Source organism: Gossypium hirsutum, chromosome D07 (assembly GCF_007990345.1).
Source record: "Gossypium hirsutum isolate 1008001.06 chromosome D07, Gossypium_hirsutum_v2.1, whole genome shotgun sequence".
NCBI classification, from domain to species: Eukaryota; Viridiplantae; Streptophyta; class Magnoliopsida; order Malvales; family Malvaceae; genus Gossypium; species Gossypium hirsutum.
The window spans coordinates 24164689-24182093 of record NC_053443.1 but is presented as its reverse complement, the minus strand read 5'-3'; the positions used below and the strand labels follow the sequence as shown (position 1 = coordinate 24182093).

Below are 17405 nucleotides of genomic sequence, written 5' to 3'. Positions count from 1 at the left end.
AAAAAAGCGCCACAAAAAATAATTTTACTTTAAAAAATAGTCATTTTATATAGCAAAACATTTTGCGGCGTTTTCATAAAAAACGCCGCAAAAGGTAAGCAATAGCGGCGTTTTTATAAAAAACGCCACAAATAATTTTACTTTAAAAAATAGTAATTTTATACAGCAAAATATTTAGCGGAAGGTAAGTAATAGCGGCGTTTTTATTAAAAACGCCACAAAAAATAATTTTACTTTAAAAAATAGTCATTTTATATAGCAAAACATTTAGCGCGTTTTTATAAAAAACGTCACAAAAAATAATTTTACTTTAAAAAATAGTCATTTTATATAGCAAAACATTTAGCGACGTTTTTATAAAAAAGCGCCACAAAAAATAATTTTACTTTTAAAAAATAGCTATTTTATATAGAAAAACATTTAGCGGCATTTTTATAAAAAACGCTAAAAAAAATAATTTATAGAAAAATAGCGCCATTTTTATAAAATCCCCTCCCCCCAAAATCCCCAACTTTCCCTCCTAAAATCCCTAATTTCCCCCCTTGAAACCCCCCAACTTTACAAACATACGTCCTTTAAAATTTTTAACTCCGAGCCCATTGCTATCTTTTCTTCCTCAACCCCAATTCAAACGCCCAAATTTGGAAAGCTATTTTTTCTTTCTCTGCAGAACTTTAAAAAAAACCGATCTCGATTCATACACATATAACAATCACAGTCACAGTCCCGCTGGACTTTTAGCAAAATCCAAAAATCTCTCTTCCTCCATGAAGCAGCCAAGAGAAGTGCAAAAGCGGCTGTCTCATCTATTCTTCCATCTAAGTTATTTGGGAAGAAAGAAGATGAATCTGACTCAACTGTGGCAAATGAAAACGGTAAAGTGCCGGATGAATATGAGAGTGAAGGGTCTATTGAGGAACCTACCTTTATGGAGTCAGTTTCAGATTCGAATCCTGTTGATGAAAAGCAAGCATTCTGATAGGAGGAAGTAGCTCCGTTGTTTTGAAGGATAAGGTAAGATCTTATATGTTCATTTACGGTCTAAATTTTATCAGCTTGTCTATCTGTAATTAGGGGATTAAAGAAAATTAGGTTCTAGAGTCACTCTGATTTCTAAATATTGATGGCAATACTGGTTGAATAATTGTTGATAGAAAGATCAGAGAGAAGCAATTGAGACTTGTCATTCAAAATTATATGATGATATGAATGTAATGAATGATTATGAAGGATTTGCAGATCAATTTTCTTCCCAGCTAAGTGGAAATTTTAGCAGTAGAATGACTACGCCGCATACAAAAAAGAAGAACTAGTTATATTCTTATGTTTTCCATGTGTTTGTTTTAATGCCTGTTTGGTATTTCATATATGTTAATTTGATGGTTAATATGTTAATCCCAATTTTAATCATTCATTTTGATAGAATTTAATATGTTAATTTGATGGTTAAGATATTCACTGTGACTTAACAGGGCACAAGGCTTTGATCTGCTTTTGTAATTCATCCAAAATTCTTTTTTTTAATGAGTATTTTTTCATCGAAATACTTGGAATTTTTTTACTAAATTGCTTGTGCTGAATGCTAATTTAACCATTTTGGCTGAGGTACTTTTTGAGTTTTGAGGATGACTGAATGTTTTTTTAAAGTAGTTTAAAAATAAATAGATAAGGCAAATGTATTTCTAAGTGATGGATATGATAGAGAGACTACTGTTATCTATTCTAAGTTGTTTAATTTATCTATTTCTAATTTGTTTAAGTTATCTATTTCTGCCTTCAACGTGGTACAGTGTTGAACAAATTAGTAGCAGAACCAAATGCATGAAGCTTTAAGCAAACGGACTATATCAATACACTGGTACTGATATCAAGGTAAATGGACTTCTTGGATCCTGTGTAGGCATTGTGTTTATCTAGCTCAACCATTTCTATGCATGTGAATGGAATCTGAGCAAGCGGAGCTAACATGATTACCTCTCTAAGTTCTATTAGGTTCACCCTAACATTTTGTTCTTCTTGTCTTTTTTATATTGTAATTGTTATTTTTGTAGCTTTATTCCTTTAGGTATCTTATACCATATGTTGTGATTTCTAAGTTGAGGTAGTTAAATGTTCATTTATCAATTGTAATCACAATGTTCAGGTTTTGGTTTATTGATGAGGAATTTTATCTAGATGCTAATCTCAATTGTAAGAGTAGTTGTATGAGTATCAGCAAATTCTACTCTCCTATTGAAGTAGGAGTGACCCTTATTATTATTATTTTTAAAGATTACTCAACAATGAATCTTAATGGTTCAAGAGTTATTTGCTTTATTATCTTACGTTGTTTCTTCTCCCATACTGAACTAAGAACTCTTGAATTAGGAAGCGATTATCTGTGTATGTTTTACATTTCTTGTTAGCTCTAGATTTGAGTATTTTACTTTTACTAGGCTATGACAAGCAAGTTGACATAAAGATCCAAGCCAAAGTTACTATTTACTGTTTCTTCTCTTTGGTTCAGTGTCTGCCTCTTCTGGCTCGAAGTTGGGGGCTACTATCCCTTCATCCTTAGCATGTGGTTCTTTTAGTGTTCTTTTTTTTTTTTGGTTGTTGTTGTTGGCCAAAAACACTTTCATTCATTTCATGACAGAAAATAACAGTCATCAAAATCAACCACAACCAAGATGTCCAAGCATTAGACAGAAACGAGAATAAGAGCTGCGAAACTGGAATTATACATATAGCACTCCAATCACTTTTCTTGCAACATGATTACTCGTATAGCACTCCAATCATGTATAATGTCATTTTATTTTCATTTTCATTTTTTATTATCTTTGCAAATATTTTTTGTTTGAACGAATAATCTTCAGAAAATGGATTTTAACGCGGCGGAGGAAGAGGAATTTGGATTCTCAAGAAACTATTTCTTAGCAAAAGAAATGGGCAGTTCTGGGAAGAAATCTGCTCGTAAACTCAGTGATATCAACGTCGTTGACGAACAGGTATTTTGCCTCATTGAATCCCCATCTCGAAAAAAGCTTTTGTTTTTTATTCTTTTAAATTTTGTTGTTTTAAAATTGCAGGAACTTAGAGAAGCTTCAGCTAATATTGAACCAAAGCATCAAAATGACATTGCAGATTTAATAAATAGTTACAAAAGTTTATACCCAAAATGGTTTTTTTATCTCAGGTAATTTAAAACTCTTATTTACTTAATGGTGTAATTTTGAATTTCATTGGAAACTTTAATTTGTTAGAATTTGATCCCAAAAACTCCATGTTGCTAAAAGAGAATATATTTAAATACCTGGCTTCTTGCTTTTTTATAATTTTCGGTTCGAATGGTTTTGCTTTTCCACCACCCCCTAAATAAAATTGCCGATTCTCTTGTAAATAATTTAGAGAAATAATTAAAAGAAAAAAAGTAAACCCATATTTGCATAGGATTTTGGACCTTCACCTCTTCTCTTCTTATCGTTATTTCAGCTGAAAAAGGCTTTTACATTAATCACCCTTGAAGTTACTTTTCTACAGGTAATAATAAATTTTCCTTTTTTTTCTGTCTGCTTATTAGGTTTCTTTTAATTCATTCATTAGCTGGTTCATGTTGATTTTTTTTTTTTTTGCGTATCTTCTTAGATTTTCTTCTGAATTTTGTTTGATCTAAGCTTATAATGGGGAGATACCCATATTCTATTTAATCTTAAATTTTATGATTTCACTTCCTATAGAAAAATTAATGCATGTTTTTGTCTTTCAATATAGGAAGCAGGTAAGCATGTGAGTTCAAACTATTTGGTAGATTTTTAATCAAATAGATTGAATTGCCAGGATTTATACTTTGCAATATTTATATATATAGTTTTTTTATTTGTTCAATGTTCTTACTGAAATTTATGCCAATGAAAAACTTCTATATCTTTGACCAAGTCAATTTCTTTATCTCTTTAGGATTTTAGTATGCTTAAAAACTTTATTTTTTTTTTATGCTATTGAAGCATTGGATCATCTTTGCATGCTGCAGGAACAGGCTGCTTTGCTAACATGTTGAAATGTTGATTTTTGATAATTCCTTACATATTAAATATTGAAGTGTTGATATTCAAGCTAGTAATTTAACAGTAAGGTTTATTAATGTTATCCAATTAATTAATTGGACTAACTTATCAGGTTTTGTAAATTAAGGGGATAAAATTCATAATTAGACCTTTACTTATTTATTTTTATTCCAAAGTGTTACCTTGAAAGTTAGTATTGGTTTAATTTTCCAGTACTTATTGTGTGTATGTTTTGCTTTTATTTATTTGCAGATGTGGTTTTGGTCTTCTAATGTATGAATCTGAAGTGCATTTCTATTCTTCTATTTGCAGTTAAGATTTGAAACTGAAGACAAAGCAAGCAGACTTCTGAGTAACGTGTCATTTTTGTTGAAATCAGGGGGTTATTTTTTCGGTATTACTCCTGAAAAAGTGATTGCCAAAACTGTTGTTGCTGGATTTGTGTATTTTTCTTTTTTTTTGTTCTTGTGGTTACTGTTGCACCTGTTTCTGGGAGGTGATTGTGTAAACATTTTAGTGTGATTTAGTTATTGTAAGAATATTTTTAACATTGTTAATTTTAATATTATTGTAAGAATATTTTGAATTATAATTCAGTTATCAATTTATATCATATATCTTTCATTGAATTTGAAGTATCATTTAAATTTGCCCTTTTTGTTTGGATTTTATGTTACAAGAAGGATTGTATATGGATGAAAATCGGATGTTACAAATTTGCCAAAATTAGTGGCGTTTTTTCATAAATGTCACTAAAGAATTGTACTTTTAGCGGCGTTTGTGATAAAAGCGCCGCTAAAGATTATGTTTTTTAGCGGCGTTTGTGGGAAAAGCGTCGCTAAAGGTCATAGTGTTTAGCGGCGTTTGTGGGAGAAGTTTTGTGGGAAAAGCGTCGTTAAAGGTCATGGTCTTCAGCGGCATTTGTGGGACAAGCGCCGCTAAAGGTCATGGTCTTTAGCGGCGTTTGTGGGAAAAGCGCCGCTAAAGGTCTTGGTCTTTAGCGGCGTTTAGTTATAAAAACGCCGCTAAAGTTAGCGATGCTATCATTAGCGGCGTTTTTGGCCGCGCTTCTAAAAGCGCCGCTAAAAGCCTAAAAAAGTGTCGCTAAAAGCCTATTTTGTTGTAGTGGTTACTTCATTATTATCATTATTATTGTTATTTGTTCATGTATATAGTTAAAATTTTGATACACATGTAAACATATATACTTATGTGATATTTTATTTTCTTGATCGCTTTACTGGCTGAAACGAATCTGTTCGTATACACAATAGATGAGTAATTTGGCGGTTGAAGTTAGTGATGAAAAAGTAAAAGCAATGTGGGATAAGAGATTGACAGAAATATTTTGTGATATTTGTATTAAAGATATATTGAAAGGCAATAGGCCTGGTATTCATTTTACAAGAGATGGATGGTTGAAAATAATGACCAACTTTGAGAAAGAAAAGGGCAAGTGTTTTTCACAAAGACAACTTAAAAATAGGTGGGATGCCCTAAAAAAGAATGGAAAGCTTGGAAGAAACTTAAAGGTGAAGATACTGGTTTAGGGTGGAATCCTATAAAAAGAACCGTTGATGCATCGGATGAATGGTGGGAGAGTAAGCTCCAGGTACATTAATAATTCTAAATATTTTTTATTTTATTTCTTATTTATGATGTTATTGATAATTACTGTTATTAAACTATCATTTTATATGTAGGTTGTGCCTGAAGCTAAAAAATTTAGAACATCGGGCATTGATCCTGAATTCGAAGGGAAGTTGGACCAAATGTTCATGGGGATAGTTGCAACAGGTGATAAAGCATGGGCACCTTCTTCTGGTACACTCCCTAGTGATTTTTTTGAGGATGTTAACAACGAAATACCTGAAGAAAATGAAAAAGAAAATATGAGAAATGATGTTCACATTTTAAATGATGTTCACATTTCAAATGATGTTCACATTTCAAATGATGTTCACATTTCAAATGGTGTTCAAATTGATGGAAATAGTCAAAATAGAAAAAACCCTGAGATGTCAAGTTCACATTTTAAAACTGGAAGAAAGAAATCCTCAAAGCAAATTGGAGGGGCTACAAGATTGTCCAATCAAATAGAAAAATTATGCAATGCAGCTGACAGTATGAGTCAAGCCATATCTAGTTTGACTCTTGTTATGGATCCATTTGGTATTCCACAAGCAGTCAAAATGCTTGACAGCATGTCGGAAAAAGTTCCAAAAGCTAGTCCGCTATATTTTTTCGCACTTAGATTATTGCTCAATAAGGACAAGCGAATTATGTTTTTATCAATTAATCCCAAGATTAGAGCTTTGTGGCTTGAGACGGAAATGGAGGGTAGTTGAAATTTTTTTGATCTTTTAGGGTTCAAAGATATCTATTATGTGACTAAACAACAATGCTAAACTAGTTTTATCAACAGTTATTTATGTTTGGTTTTTGGATATTGAATTTATGTTCTACTTATTTATGTGTAATCTAGTTTTATTAAAAGTTGTTTATGTTTGGTCTTTCTTCATTGAATTTATATTCTACTTATTTTTTACTAAATTAGTTTTATCAATTGTTGTTTATATGTGATTTTGGATATAAAATTTATTCACAGGTGATGAGTATAGTTGAGGATTATAGCGGTGATGAAAGTGACGATGAAAGGGAAAAGAAAGAGATTTTACAACGCATGGAATGTTTTAACAGATTATTTGTTGTTGCATCTTCTTCCGTACAATTATATTACGAGAAATATATATTGAGGCAACCATGCATGGATTCAAAATAGTCAGGTGAGACATGGATCCAAGAGATCCTTGACGGTCACGAATCACGTTGTATGATTAATTTTAGGATGTCTAAAATGGTATTCACAAGTTTGCTGAGAGTTTTGGAGACAAGATACAACTTGCAAACTTCAAGAAACATATCTTCTACTAAAATGTTGGGAATTTTTTTTATAAATCTTGGGCACTGGTGCAAAAGTTTCTCAATGTCGAGAAAGATTTCAAAGGTCTGAATCAACAATAAGTCGACACTTTGCAGTTGTGCTTGAGAAAGTTTCAAGGATGGCCACTGATCTAATTGCACCAGAAGATCCTTTTTTTAGCTCAATACCCGAACAAATACGTAATGATTTTAGATATATGCCGCATTTTAAGGTTAAAATTTAATTTTATATTATTATATTTTAATATATTTGGTCGACTAAAAATATGCACGAGATTAATATGATTATTTGTTCAGGATTGCATAGGTGCAATTGATGGTACTCACATTGTCGCTATTCTTCCACCAAATGAACAAATTCCCTATATTGGAAGAAAAGGTATCCCGACTCAAAATGTTATGGCAGTATGTGATTTTAATATGTGTTTCACATTTGTCATGGCTGGATGGTAAGGATTAACACATGACAGTAGAATATTTCTTGATGCAATTTGAGATCCAAAATACAAATTTCCGCATCCTCCAAATGGTTAGATATTTTATTTATATGTGATTTTTTAAATAATAAAGTATAAGTTCTTTAATTGATAATTTTTATTAAAAAAAATTCTTGAATTAATTGTTTGTTATATTATGACTTGTAGGAAAATATTATCTTGTTGATTCTGGATATCCTCAAATGAAAGGTTATCTTGGACCATATAGAGGTCAACGATATCATTTACCTGACTTCCGTAGAGGTAGACCAATATTTGGCAAAGAAGAGGTATTCAATCATGCACATTCATCATTACGTAGTGTGATTGAACGAACTTTTGGTGTTTTGAAAAAAAAAATGGGTCATTTTAAGGGATATGCCAAGTTATAGTTTTGAAAAGCAAACGATGATCGTTGTTGCTACAATGATGATACACAATTTTATCCGAAAACATGTCAATCGAAATGATGTAGATTTTATGGAATACGAAGATATTAACTCAGCATATGAGAATAATATTGATTCAGAAAATGCGCATGGTCGAGAAAGTGATGATAATGACGACGATGACGACGATAGTGATGATGACGGTGAATCAAACAATTTAAGTGGTTTTCAAATGGAATTAACAAGAGATGTTATAGCTTCTAGTTTAATCAATTCACTTTAAATTGTAAATGCTATTGTAAAATTTTTAGTATTTATATTTGATATATAAATATTATCCCTTTTTAAAACTTCAATCCAAATATATGTAATATTTTAATTTGTTAGGTTTATGTTTTCTATGTTATGTTTACATATAATATGAGTTATATATTCAAATATATTTTAAAATAAAATAATACAAATGTGTTAAAAGATTAATTAAAAATAAAAAATAATTTTTATAATAATACAATTGTGTCAATATCTAATTACAAATATTTAATTATTATATTTAAATATTTAAATATAATTTATATATTCTAATTAAATTTAATAAATAATTAATTTTAATTACTTAGAAATATTTAAAATTAATATTATATATTAAAATATTAACAATAAGTTATAATAAATTTTTTTTATATTTTTGCTAAAATATCATAATATTAACTAATTTGAATATTATTTAAATACATATTTGTTATTTTATAATATCATGTCTAAAATGGTCATTTTATTCTTCAAAAGCACTTTTTGACAGCAATGCCAAACACTCAAAATTTTCAAAATTACTTCTGAAAAGCACTTTTCCACAACACTTTTCAAAAGCACTTTTCCACGACACTTTTCAAAAGCAGTAAAGAGCCTTAAACCTAGCTTATTGATTTTTTTTTTGTGTGAAGTACTATTTCCTAGGGTAGGGAACCCCAATAGCCCATACCCAACAGCACCTATTATTTGTTTGAAGATGAGCAAAAGTAGATAATTAAATCATTGTCACATTTTTTTTTTTGAAATACACTGCTTTAAATTGTTGGCAAATCGCTGTGTCACATTAAAGGTAAAGCATTGAGATTTGGGCTAAATCATGTTTCTTAGATTGAGACTGGAGCTTCAAATTTGTTAAATGTGAGGACAAGTGAGTGTCTTTAGTTTAGTAAGACCGAAAAGGTGAGACAAAGATAGCAGATACATTTGGGATCCTTCAATTTTCATTTCTCATTGAAAGTTGAACCGAAAAGGGACTCATCAATCCTGTTGGATTTGGGCCCCTGTCCGTAGACATGGCTTCAGGCCTTTCAGGTGGGGGACCGATCAGTATTTCAAATTCCATGCTACAAACCAACTGCATTTTGTTGATGTCACTGTTTAATCGTACAGAAACCAGCCTTTAGCTACTTAAACAGTGCCTGAGAAAAAGATGCGTCAAGCACAGAATCCAAGTTCAGTAAAAAAAAGTTATGCATCTATTTTTCTTAAACTTTCACAAATTATTCTTCACAGATCAGCAGAGGAAGATAAAAAATCCTGCAGTTCAGCATTCATCGTCCCAACTATTTCACCTCTACAAATTGTTCCAAATTACCCACATATGCCATCATATCATTGAAATTAAGTATGTATTAATTAGTTGGTTGATTTTAATCCGAATTATCATACGTAACTTTAAAAAGAAGAAATTGAAACAGGAGCCTTTCACCCATGGGAACCTAGAAGCTCAAGATTTTGTAAATGAAGTGAGAGAAAGAATCCTTTTCTTACTGCCTCAAAACAAATTCCAATAATCCAAACATGATGATTAGTACTTAACAACCTATTTACTCCATCTCAGAAACAATAGAAAGAGACATAATTGTGGCACTATGGAAAACTATTTCTTTTCCCGACTCTATATTTGTTACGCATCAAATTCCCATGCAATGAGCAAAAGCCATTGGATTAGACAAAACAAGTACCCTTCCTTCTACTCTTCCCCTAATCAGTCTATCTACAATCCTGGTACCGAACTGTAGTCACTGTAAAAATCATTGACCCCAGAAGCAGCCCAGAGCCGCTGATTAAACTCATCCTGCAACTCATCAGGCACGAATGATGTCCTACAAAGCGGACATGTTTTCTGATCATGGTCCATCCAACGGTCCAAACACGCTCGGTGGAAGACGTGCCTACAGTTCCTCAACCACCTGATATCTTCCCCTCCTTCGAACTCGTACAAGCAAACGGCACAGCTCTCTGGTGGATCCCCTATGACGACAAGCTCCTTAAACTTTATAACGGGGAGGATTTCCCGGATCAGCAGGGCGGATACAGGCGGATTATCGGTTGTTGCTCGGGTCGGATTTTCCGGCCAGACCGCATCTGTATCGAGGAAGTCGGAGAGTCCCAGGCAGTCAGAAAGGGAAACAATTAGATTTCGGATGAAACCCAGAAAGGATAAAGTATAAACGAAGAGTTTTGGTAAGAAAACTTCCATGTAACCGACTGGAAACCCCATAAAGAAAGAGAAGAGAGACAAAAAATTGGGCCAGGGAGAGAAGAAGAAGTGGAAGAAGCTTCTGTTTTTAGCTAGGGGTTTGCATGGAAATTAATATATCACAGACTTCCTAGTTTTTTCTTTGGGTAAACTACCTAAATATGAAAATTATTGGGTTATCACTTAAATTTAAATTCTTCTTATTTTAATCACTAACTCCTTCGAAATTTAATATGGTCATCATTCATCTAATAATCAACAAGTGTGTTCATTAAACCATTTTCTCATTGACATGATAATAAATTTAATCCTCTAATTTTTATAAATTCTATCTGGTTCAAATTCTTTAAAATTTAATAAATTTAATCCTCAACTTTATACATTATATTAATTTAGTCTTAATTTTAAATTTTTAAGAATTTTAAAAAATAAAAATATTATTTAAAAGTTTTTTTTATAAAAGTCAATAAAATTTTATAAACATACATACAAAATTATAAATAAATGAATACATATTTTTCTCTTTTTCTAACATAAAATTTATTTATTAAAATAATAATTTAAAAAATCTCACAAACAATATTTTAACCATATTCAAACTTTTCTTTATTTTTAGTCTTATTTTATAAATAATAATTTATTTATTATATGTCTAACATTGTTCCTTAGCTCTCACCAAATTTGGCGAGCGTTGGGACTATACCTTTGCCTACAACCACCAGCACTAATAACCTTTACTCCGAATTCCTCGATTTTCATATCCTCTGTCTTCGTGCCATCAAATTAGGAATTAATTGTGGATATACCAACTATTAGATCTAGTGCCCTAAGTGTAATATATTTGTTTGTACACTTCTAATTTTTCCAAACAGATTAGTTAATAAAATTATTCATGAATTACATTAATATCCTTTGTATGATGTCCTCATGTGGTTTTTGCATGTAAAGCAAAGTAGAAGCAAATATTAGCTCACTAGTTGTTTAATGTTTAACTAATATTAAGTGATATAACGTGGTTGGATCGTAATACGGAAAGATAACTTATATTAGTAGACGAACCTAAACATGTCTTTAGTCGAATTGAAAATGAGCAAACCAATTGAAAGACTAATATGTCGTTTATCAAGCCCAATTGGGGAGATGCCATGTCTTGGACATTAGAGCGCATGACTCCCAGAAGACTGGATTAACAATACATTGAACTGAACCCAAGCAAAATAGATCCTAAATTCGTTTATGAATTTATTCACTTGTGACATTCAAAATGTGGCGTACCTTAATTTTGAATGGATGATGAACTACTCATATACTTTGATGTAAATAAAAGTCTAAATTCAAATAGATAAATAATCGAAAGTTGGTGCATTGGGTATACAACTTCCGCAATATGTAGCATCATTCACAATAGTGGAAGTCATAGCCCAAGACATGTGTAAATGATATCCTATAATTGGCATTACATGATAGATCAAAATTAAACGTGACCACGAATTGTTCATCTTTGAGATGAATGACTTAATTACTATTTGATAGTAATTGACTTTTTATGAAGGAAGATGTAATGGTTACCATGAGATAAAATAGGATCATATTGGGGAGTAGATTTATCCCAAAGAGATTAATGATATCCTATGAGTGTAACACACTAAAGACAATGTCATTAGACGAGCACTGGTCAAGCAGCTTTCATAATGGCATGTCACGATACTATAGTGAAATGAATTCGTGACTAAATAAGTTTATAATTAATCGGTGAAAAGCTGGAACTTAATTATAAATCATTTGAGCCCTAATCACATATGTCCAATCAGTCTCTTCACTAGCTCGTTGAAACCATAAATGAATTGCATGTTGAATCAAATGAACAAAAACGAATATAAATGGTTAAGTTAAAGAAATGGGAAACATTTGAAAATGAATGTGGTTTTCTTGCTAAGTTTGAAAATGACCTGAGAATTAATTTATAATTTTTCGAATTATTTATTTAATTAATTAAATAAGTGAAGTTAAAAAATGAGATTAAATTAATTGGTCATTGTGAATCCATTGAATAAAGAAAATTAAATATATTTTCTTATAGATTCTTTTACGGTAAAGTTTCCATGATTTAAATTAATTTATGATATTTATTTTGGAAAATAGAATAACATGTATTTGGTTGGATTGAATTATATAGTGATGGGCTAAAATTTCAGGAAACACTTATAATTGGACCTAATACGAGAGAGGTCTAAAAGCCCCTCATATTGAATACAAGGGAAAAAAAACTCTAATATGTTTAACTAGGGTTGCTGCCCCTCTCTCTTCTAGTTCAACTAGGAAGTTTTTTTTTATTAAATAAACTTCTACTAATTCATTAAAGGTTTCACTTCTTCTCCCTATAAATAAACGACACCAATAAGGTTAAAAATATAACAAGTTATAAACAACTTTGAGATATTATTATTTTTCCCGAAAAAGTAAGAATTTATTTCTAAGTATAAATTATATTTTTTGAGAATAACAATTCTATCGAGTTCTATTTGAGAGAAAGTTTTACTTTCCCACTAAAAGTAAAGTAAATAATTTCTGGTTTTGTGTCTGATTCAAAAGTGTTCGGGCCCACACTCGAAGCAGTTCGTAGTACGAGAATAGCGGAGAAGGTCATTCGGTTGAAAGCCAGAAATGACAAGGATATGTCTTGCTGATAACTCTAAATTATATAGACTTTTTTAGCACATTTTAACTAGTAATTCATGTAAATTATGAGTGTTTCGATAGACAATTTGTATTTTTATTAAAAAATAACTAAGATGGACAAAATTAAAAATAAATCTCCATTTTAAAATTATTTATATGCTAAACTTACACATTTTTGCCAAATTTGAAGCAGTTTGGTGCAAATGGAGAGAAGACAGTCTTGAAGCTCACCTTTTGAAGGTCAAATGTTGTAGCATCCCTATAGCACTTGACATGCAGAGGAGAGCTGATAATTAATCAGCTTTGGATGTCCAATAACATAAATTTGTGGATCTTGGGACAAACTTGACCCAACTCGTAATTGAATCATTGAAATGGACAAGCCTACTACTTAATTTGAAGCCCAAACCGTCCATTAAAGAGGAAATAGCCCAAATTCGGCTATGAGCAACCCAACCATCCATAAATTAATTAAATTAGGATTAGACTTGTTAAAAATCACAAATTAGCCCCAACAAATTCCTCAAGTGACCGTTCAACTCCCTCCCACAAATCAAGCTTGGACTAGCTATTTTTAGCAAAGTTATCCACCCTCCTTCTTCAATTCAAGGTGGTCAACCATACATGAGAGAAAAAGAGGGGATTGACATACTATTTTTAGCAAACTTAAAGGCCCCTTACAAGTATAAATACCCTTTTTCATTCCCCTATTTCAATCATCCCTCACTCACCATCTCTTCTCTCTTTTCTCTCTTCTTTCATTCTCCATATTTTCCCACTCTTTAAAGAGTTTTGCAAGGCTTTGAGACCAACCTCCATTCGACCATATTGGGAGCATTTCAGCTTAGTTGTCACAACAAGAAGTGAAGAACGAAGGAGGAGCGAAATGAGCTGTGCCTCGAAGTACCACCGAAAACGGCTTTGCATTCTTTATCCTTCAATATTTTATCTTTGCTCAATTTGATAAACATGATTGCAACTGAGTTTTTTGCTGTTAGTATAATCATGGTTGCTTAATTTTTTCAGTGTTAGAATGATTTAAATTTTGTAGCCTAGATTATTTAATTATGCTAATGATGTTATATGCCTCGATTACTTATCCATTCAAATAAAACCGTGAATATGTCATTTGTGCATTATAAATGTAGGGATGCAATTGAATTAATTATTAAATCAGAATCAAATTGTAATTAATTGACACGATAACTGAATGGTGCATGTTTGATCTATTTATGATAATATTAGGTTAGATTTGTAATAATATTCAAAGAACTTTATTACCTTGCATAACGCTAGGATTTATGTGATTAAATCGTTTCAATATAAAAATATTACTGTTACCTTACATAATTTATTTTCTACTTATTAAAAATACTTAGTTGTTGACATAGACATATCTAGACTTAATAATTTAATAAGTTTGAATTATTAAACGATGCTTGAAAAGGTAACCTTGAAGTCAGAATAGACATAGAAATATGTAGACAAGAGGTTAAAATTAGGACTTCGAGAGAAGCCAAAGTAATCGTAATTAAAACAGGGTTAATAAATAGCTAAGTTGTCATAGATTTTTCCGTAACATTATTAGCATTATTTAAATATTTCTAAGTTAGAAAGGAAAATTATTCTAACAAATGCATGTTATTGTAATGTCTCTTAAAAACTTGCATACTTATTTCTTTCTTTAATTTAATTTTAAGCATACTTAAGTTAGTCTAATATAATTAGAAATCCATCACTTTAATTTATTTTCATCACCAACCAATTTGCTTAGTAATTAATTTTGCAATACTTGATTTTTATAAACAGTCTTTGTGGATACGATAACTCTTACTTACTACTTTATTACTTGCCAACGATTGTGTATACTTGCACATCAATCAAATTATTTCGAAGCACTTGCTTAAAGCACAAGTATATTTCGAGAAAAGTTTATTACTATGAATATCATAAACCGGTTCGCTTTTCAAATTTTTATTTTTTCGTTGTGTAAGAAAACCATTTTCAAACTAATTTTTTTTCAAAATTTGGTATTAGAGTCAGGTTGTGATATATTTATAGTATAAATCGATACAAGAAGCTCTCTCTTGTTCATGTGTGATTGATTTTTAATAAGATGTGTCATTATTGTAATTATCTGCATGTTTAGGGATATGTATGTGAATGGATGTAAGTTATGATTTTATCATTTATATGATAAAGTAATTTTTCCAAAGTAATTATTATTAATTTGAATGTAACTATTATTAATTCCAGGGTATGTAATAAGATCATGGACAATCATCTCGAAATAGGATTTATTTATCTTATTATTTTAGAATAATTTATATGATCCGAAAACGGACATAAGACTTATGTAGCCAATATTTTCGGCAGAACCTAGAAAATTGAGACACATCTAGGCTGATTGAGGCCACGCAAACCTGACCCAGCCAAACTGGCAAAAAACTAATGATGGTCCAACAGTGGAGGCTGTCGGTGATCCAATGGTGATGATCAACGACAGGGGCCGGTGTTGGTGGTCAGCGATGGTGGTTGGCGGCGGCTCGACAATGGTCGACTATAGCCTGACGGTGACGGCAGGGACAAAACAACAACGATGACGACATGAACCGGTGCGACAGCGAAAGTCCATGGTGGAAAATAGGATACCCAAAGTATGCTTTGGGGTGGCTTTTGTAATTTTATTATTTTACTAAGAGGAATAATGGAAACTTTGGTTGGTCAGTGTCATTTAAATTTTATGCATTTATTTATGATAGCATGATGATATTTATTTGATTGCAAATGTATGTTCATGCATATGTATGATAAGCATGCCATATAGTTTAGGGAAAGAATGCCACAAGTACTTGTCATGTATTTATTAACTATTCATGATTCAAATCGGACAATAAAAACCTTACTTGTTTTTAAAAGATTGAGTGGGATAAGGTTCGACTAAATGTTTTTATAATTAATTGGTGAAAAGTCGTAATTTAATTATAAATCATTTGAGTCTCAACTACATATATCCAATCTGACCCTTCGCTAGTTCATTGAAATCAGAAATGAATTGCGTGTTTGAATAGAGATGAAAAGAATGAATAGAAAAAGAGAACTGAGAAACATTTAAGAATGATTATGGTTTTCTCTGAAATAGAGAAATGAAATCATTCGGAAAGAATGTAGGTTTCCAAAAATGGAAATGGAAATTTCTACCCCTATATAGGATTACTTAAAAAATGGTGAAAGAATGAGTTTCTATTTTTAGATTATTCTGAAGCTCGAAAATGAAAATAAACCATTCAATCATAGTGAATATGTTGAGTTGTGACATATTGAACGAATTTTCTCAAAATTTATCGGGGGGCTAAAATTGTCAAAAATTTTACTAGGGTAAATTTGGGATGAGAAAATTATTTAATACTTAAATATTAAAGTTTATTTTGGGAAATAGAAAAACTGAATCGAGTTGGATCATATTATAGAGTACTGGTCAAAAAGGCTCTAAAAGTCATTGTAATTGGATTTGATGTGAGAGAGGCCCAAAACCCCTCATATAACATGAAAGGGGTGACAACCCTAGTAGAAATACAAGGGTGAGTCATTCACCCCTCTCCTATTTTAAGTAGGATGTTGTTTTTCTATTTAAGATAAACCTCTACAACTCTACAAGGGTTCTACTTTCTCTTCCCATAAATAGATGACATCGATAGAGCTATTAACACAACTTTTGAGAGATTGTTATTATACCAAAAATAGAGAGAATTTATTCTCAACTTATAAACATATTTTTCAAAATAATAATTTTACCTAGTTCTATTAAAGAATATAGAATTTTCATTTTTACCCCAAAAGGAAAACTTTTTCTAATTATGTGTTTTTGATTCAATTGGTTTGAGCTCACACTCGAAGCAGTTCATAATACGAGAATAGCGGAGAAGATCGTTTGGTTGAAAGCCGAAAAATATCAAGGATCCGCTTATCCAAAAACACAGGTACGAATTCGGTTAAGGCTTATTGTTACGAATATCACAAATCGAGTCAGTTTTCAAAATTTTAATTTTTTGCTGTGCAAGAAAACCATTTTCAAATCTGGTTTTTCCAACAAGAATTATGCAGAAAATTCTACAGCCAATGATGGTAGAGGTCATGAAAATGGAGATATGGGAATGGGAAATCAGAATGATGGAAACGTTGGAGATGATGCTGTAACTCAAGCTATGCTGAAAGCTCTCTAAAGGGTCGCCGGAGCAGGTAATAGAAACAGAAAGATGGTCGTCAAAAAACTTAAGTCTAATTGGGTCAAATTGTTCAAGGGAGTTGCCAGAACAACTCCCGCTGTAGCAGAGTACTGGATGGAAACAACGAAAAA

General features: G+C 31.4%; 1 protein-coding gene, 2 long non-coding RNA genes and 1 other non-coding gene across 8 annotated transcripts; 3 read left to right on the top strand and 1 right to left on the bottom strand.

Moving 5' to 3' along the window:
- The first annotated feature begins 348 nt into the window (after positions 1-348).
- On the top strand, positions 349-4635 carry LOC107954534 (uncharacterized). Of its 5 annotated transcripts, none has more exons than XR_005915822.1 (7): positions 350-1014; positions 1791-1872; positions 2636-2781; positions 2859-2990; positions 3072-3178; positions 3475-3522; positions 4359-4635. It is a non-coding gene; the product is annotated as an uncharacterized protein (transcript). The 5 variants fall into 5 exon arrangements; XR_005915823.1 differs by having other exon boundaries at positions 351-1014; positions 2636-2763; XR_005915825.1 differs by having other exon boundaries at positions 349-1014; positions 2636-2990; positions 4299-4635.
- A 749-nt stretch (positions 4636-5384) lies between these two features.
- LOC107954536 (uncharacterized) lies at positions 5385-6048 on the top strand. The gene is made up of 2 exons (XR_001699591.2): positions 5385-5658; positions 5750-6048. It is a non-coding gene; the product is annotated as an uncharacterized lncRNA (long non-coding RNA).
- A 3541-nt stretch (positions 6049-9589) lies between these two features.
- On the bottom strand, positions 9590-10551 carry LOC107956714 (brassinosteroid-responsive RING protein 1). Its single transcript, XM_016892272.2, has one exon. It carries the CDS (start codon positions 10388-10390, stop codon positions 9884-9886), a length of 507 nt encoding a protein of 168 aa, XP_016747761.1. The 5' UTR covers positions 10391-10551; the 3' UTR covers positions 9590-9883.
- Positions 10552-13788: 3237 nt separating this feature from the next.
- On the top strand, positions 13789-15770 carry LOC121219108 (uncharacterized). The gene is made up of 2 exons (XR_005915820.1): positions 13789-13951; positions 15425-15770. It is a non-coding gene; the product is annotated as an uncharacterized lncRNA (long non-coding RNA).
- Positions 15771-17405: the final 1635 nt, after the last annotated feature.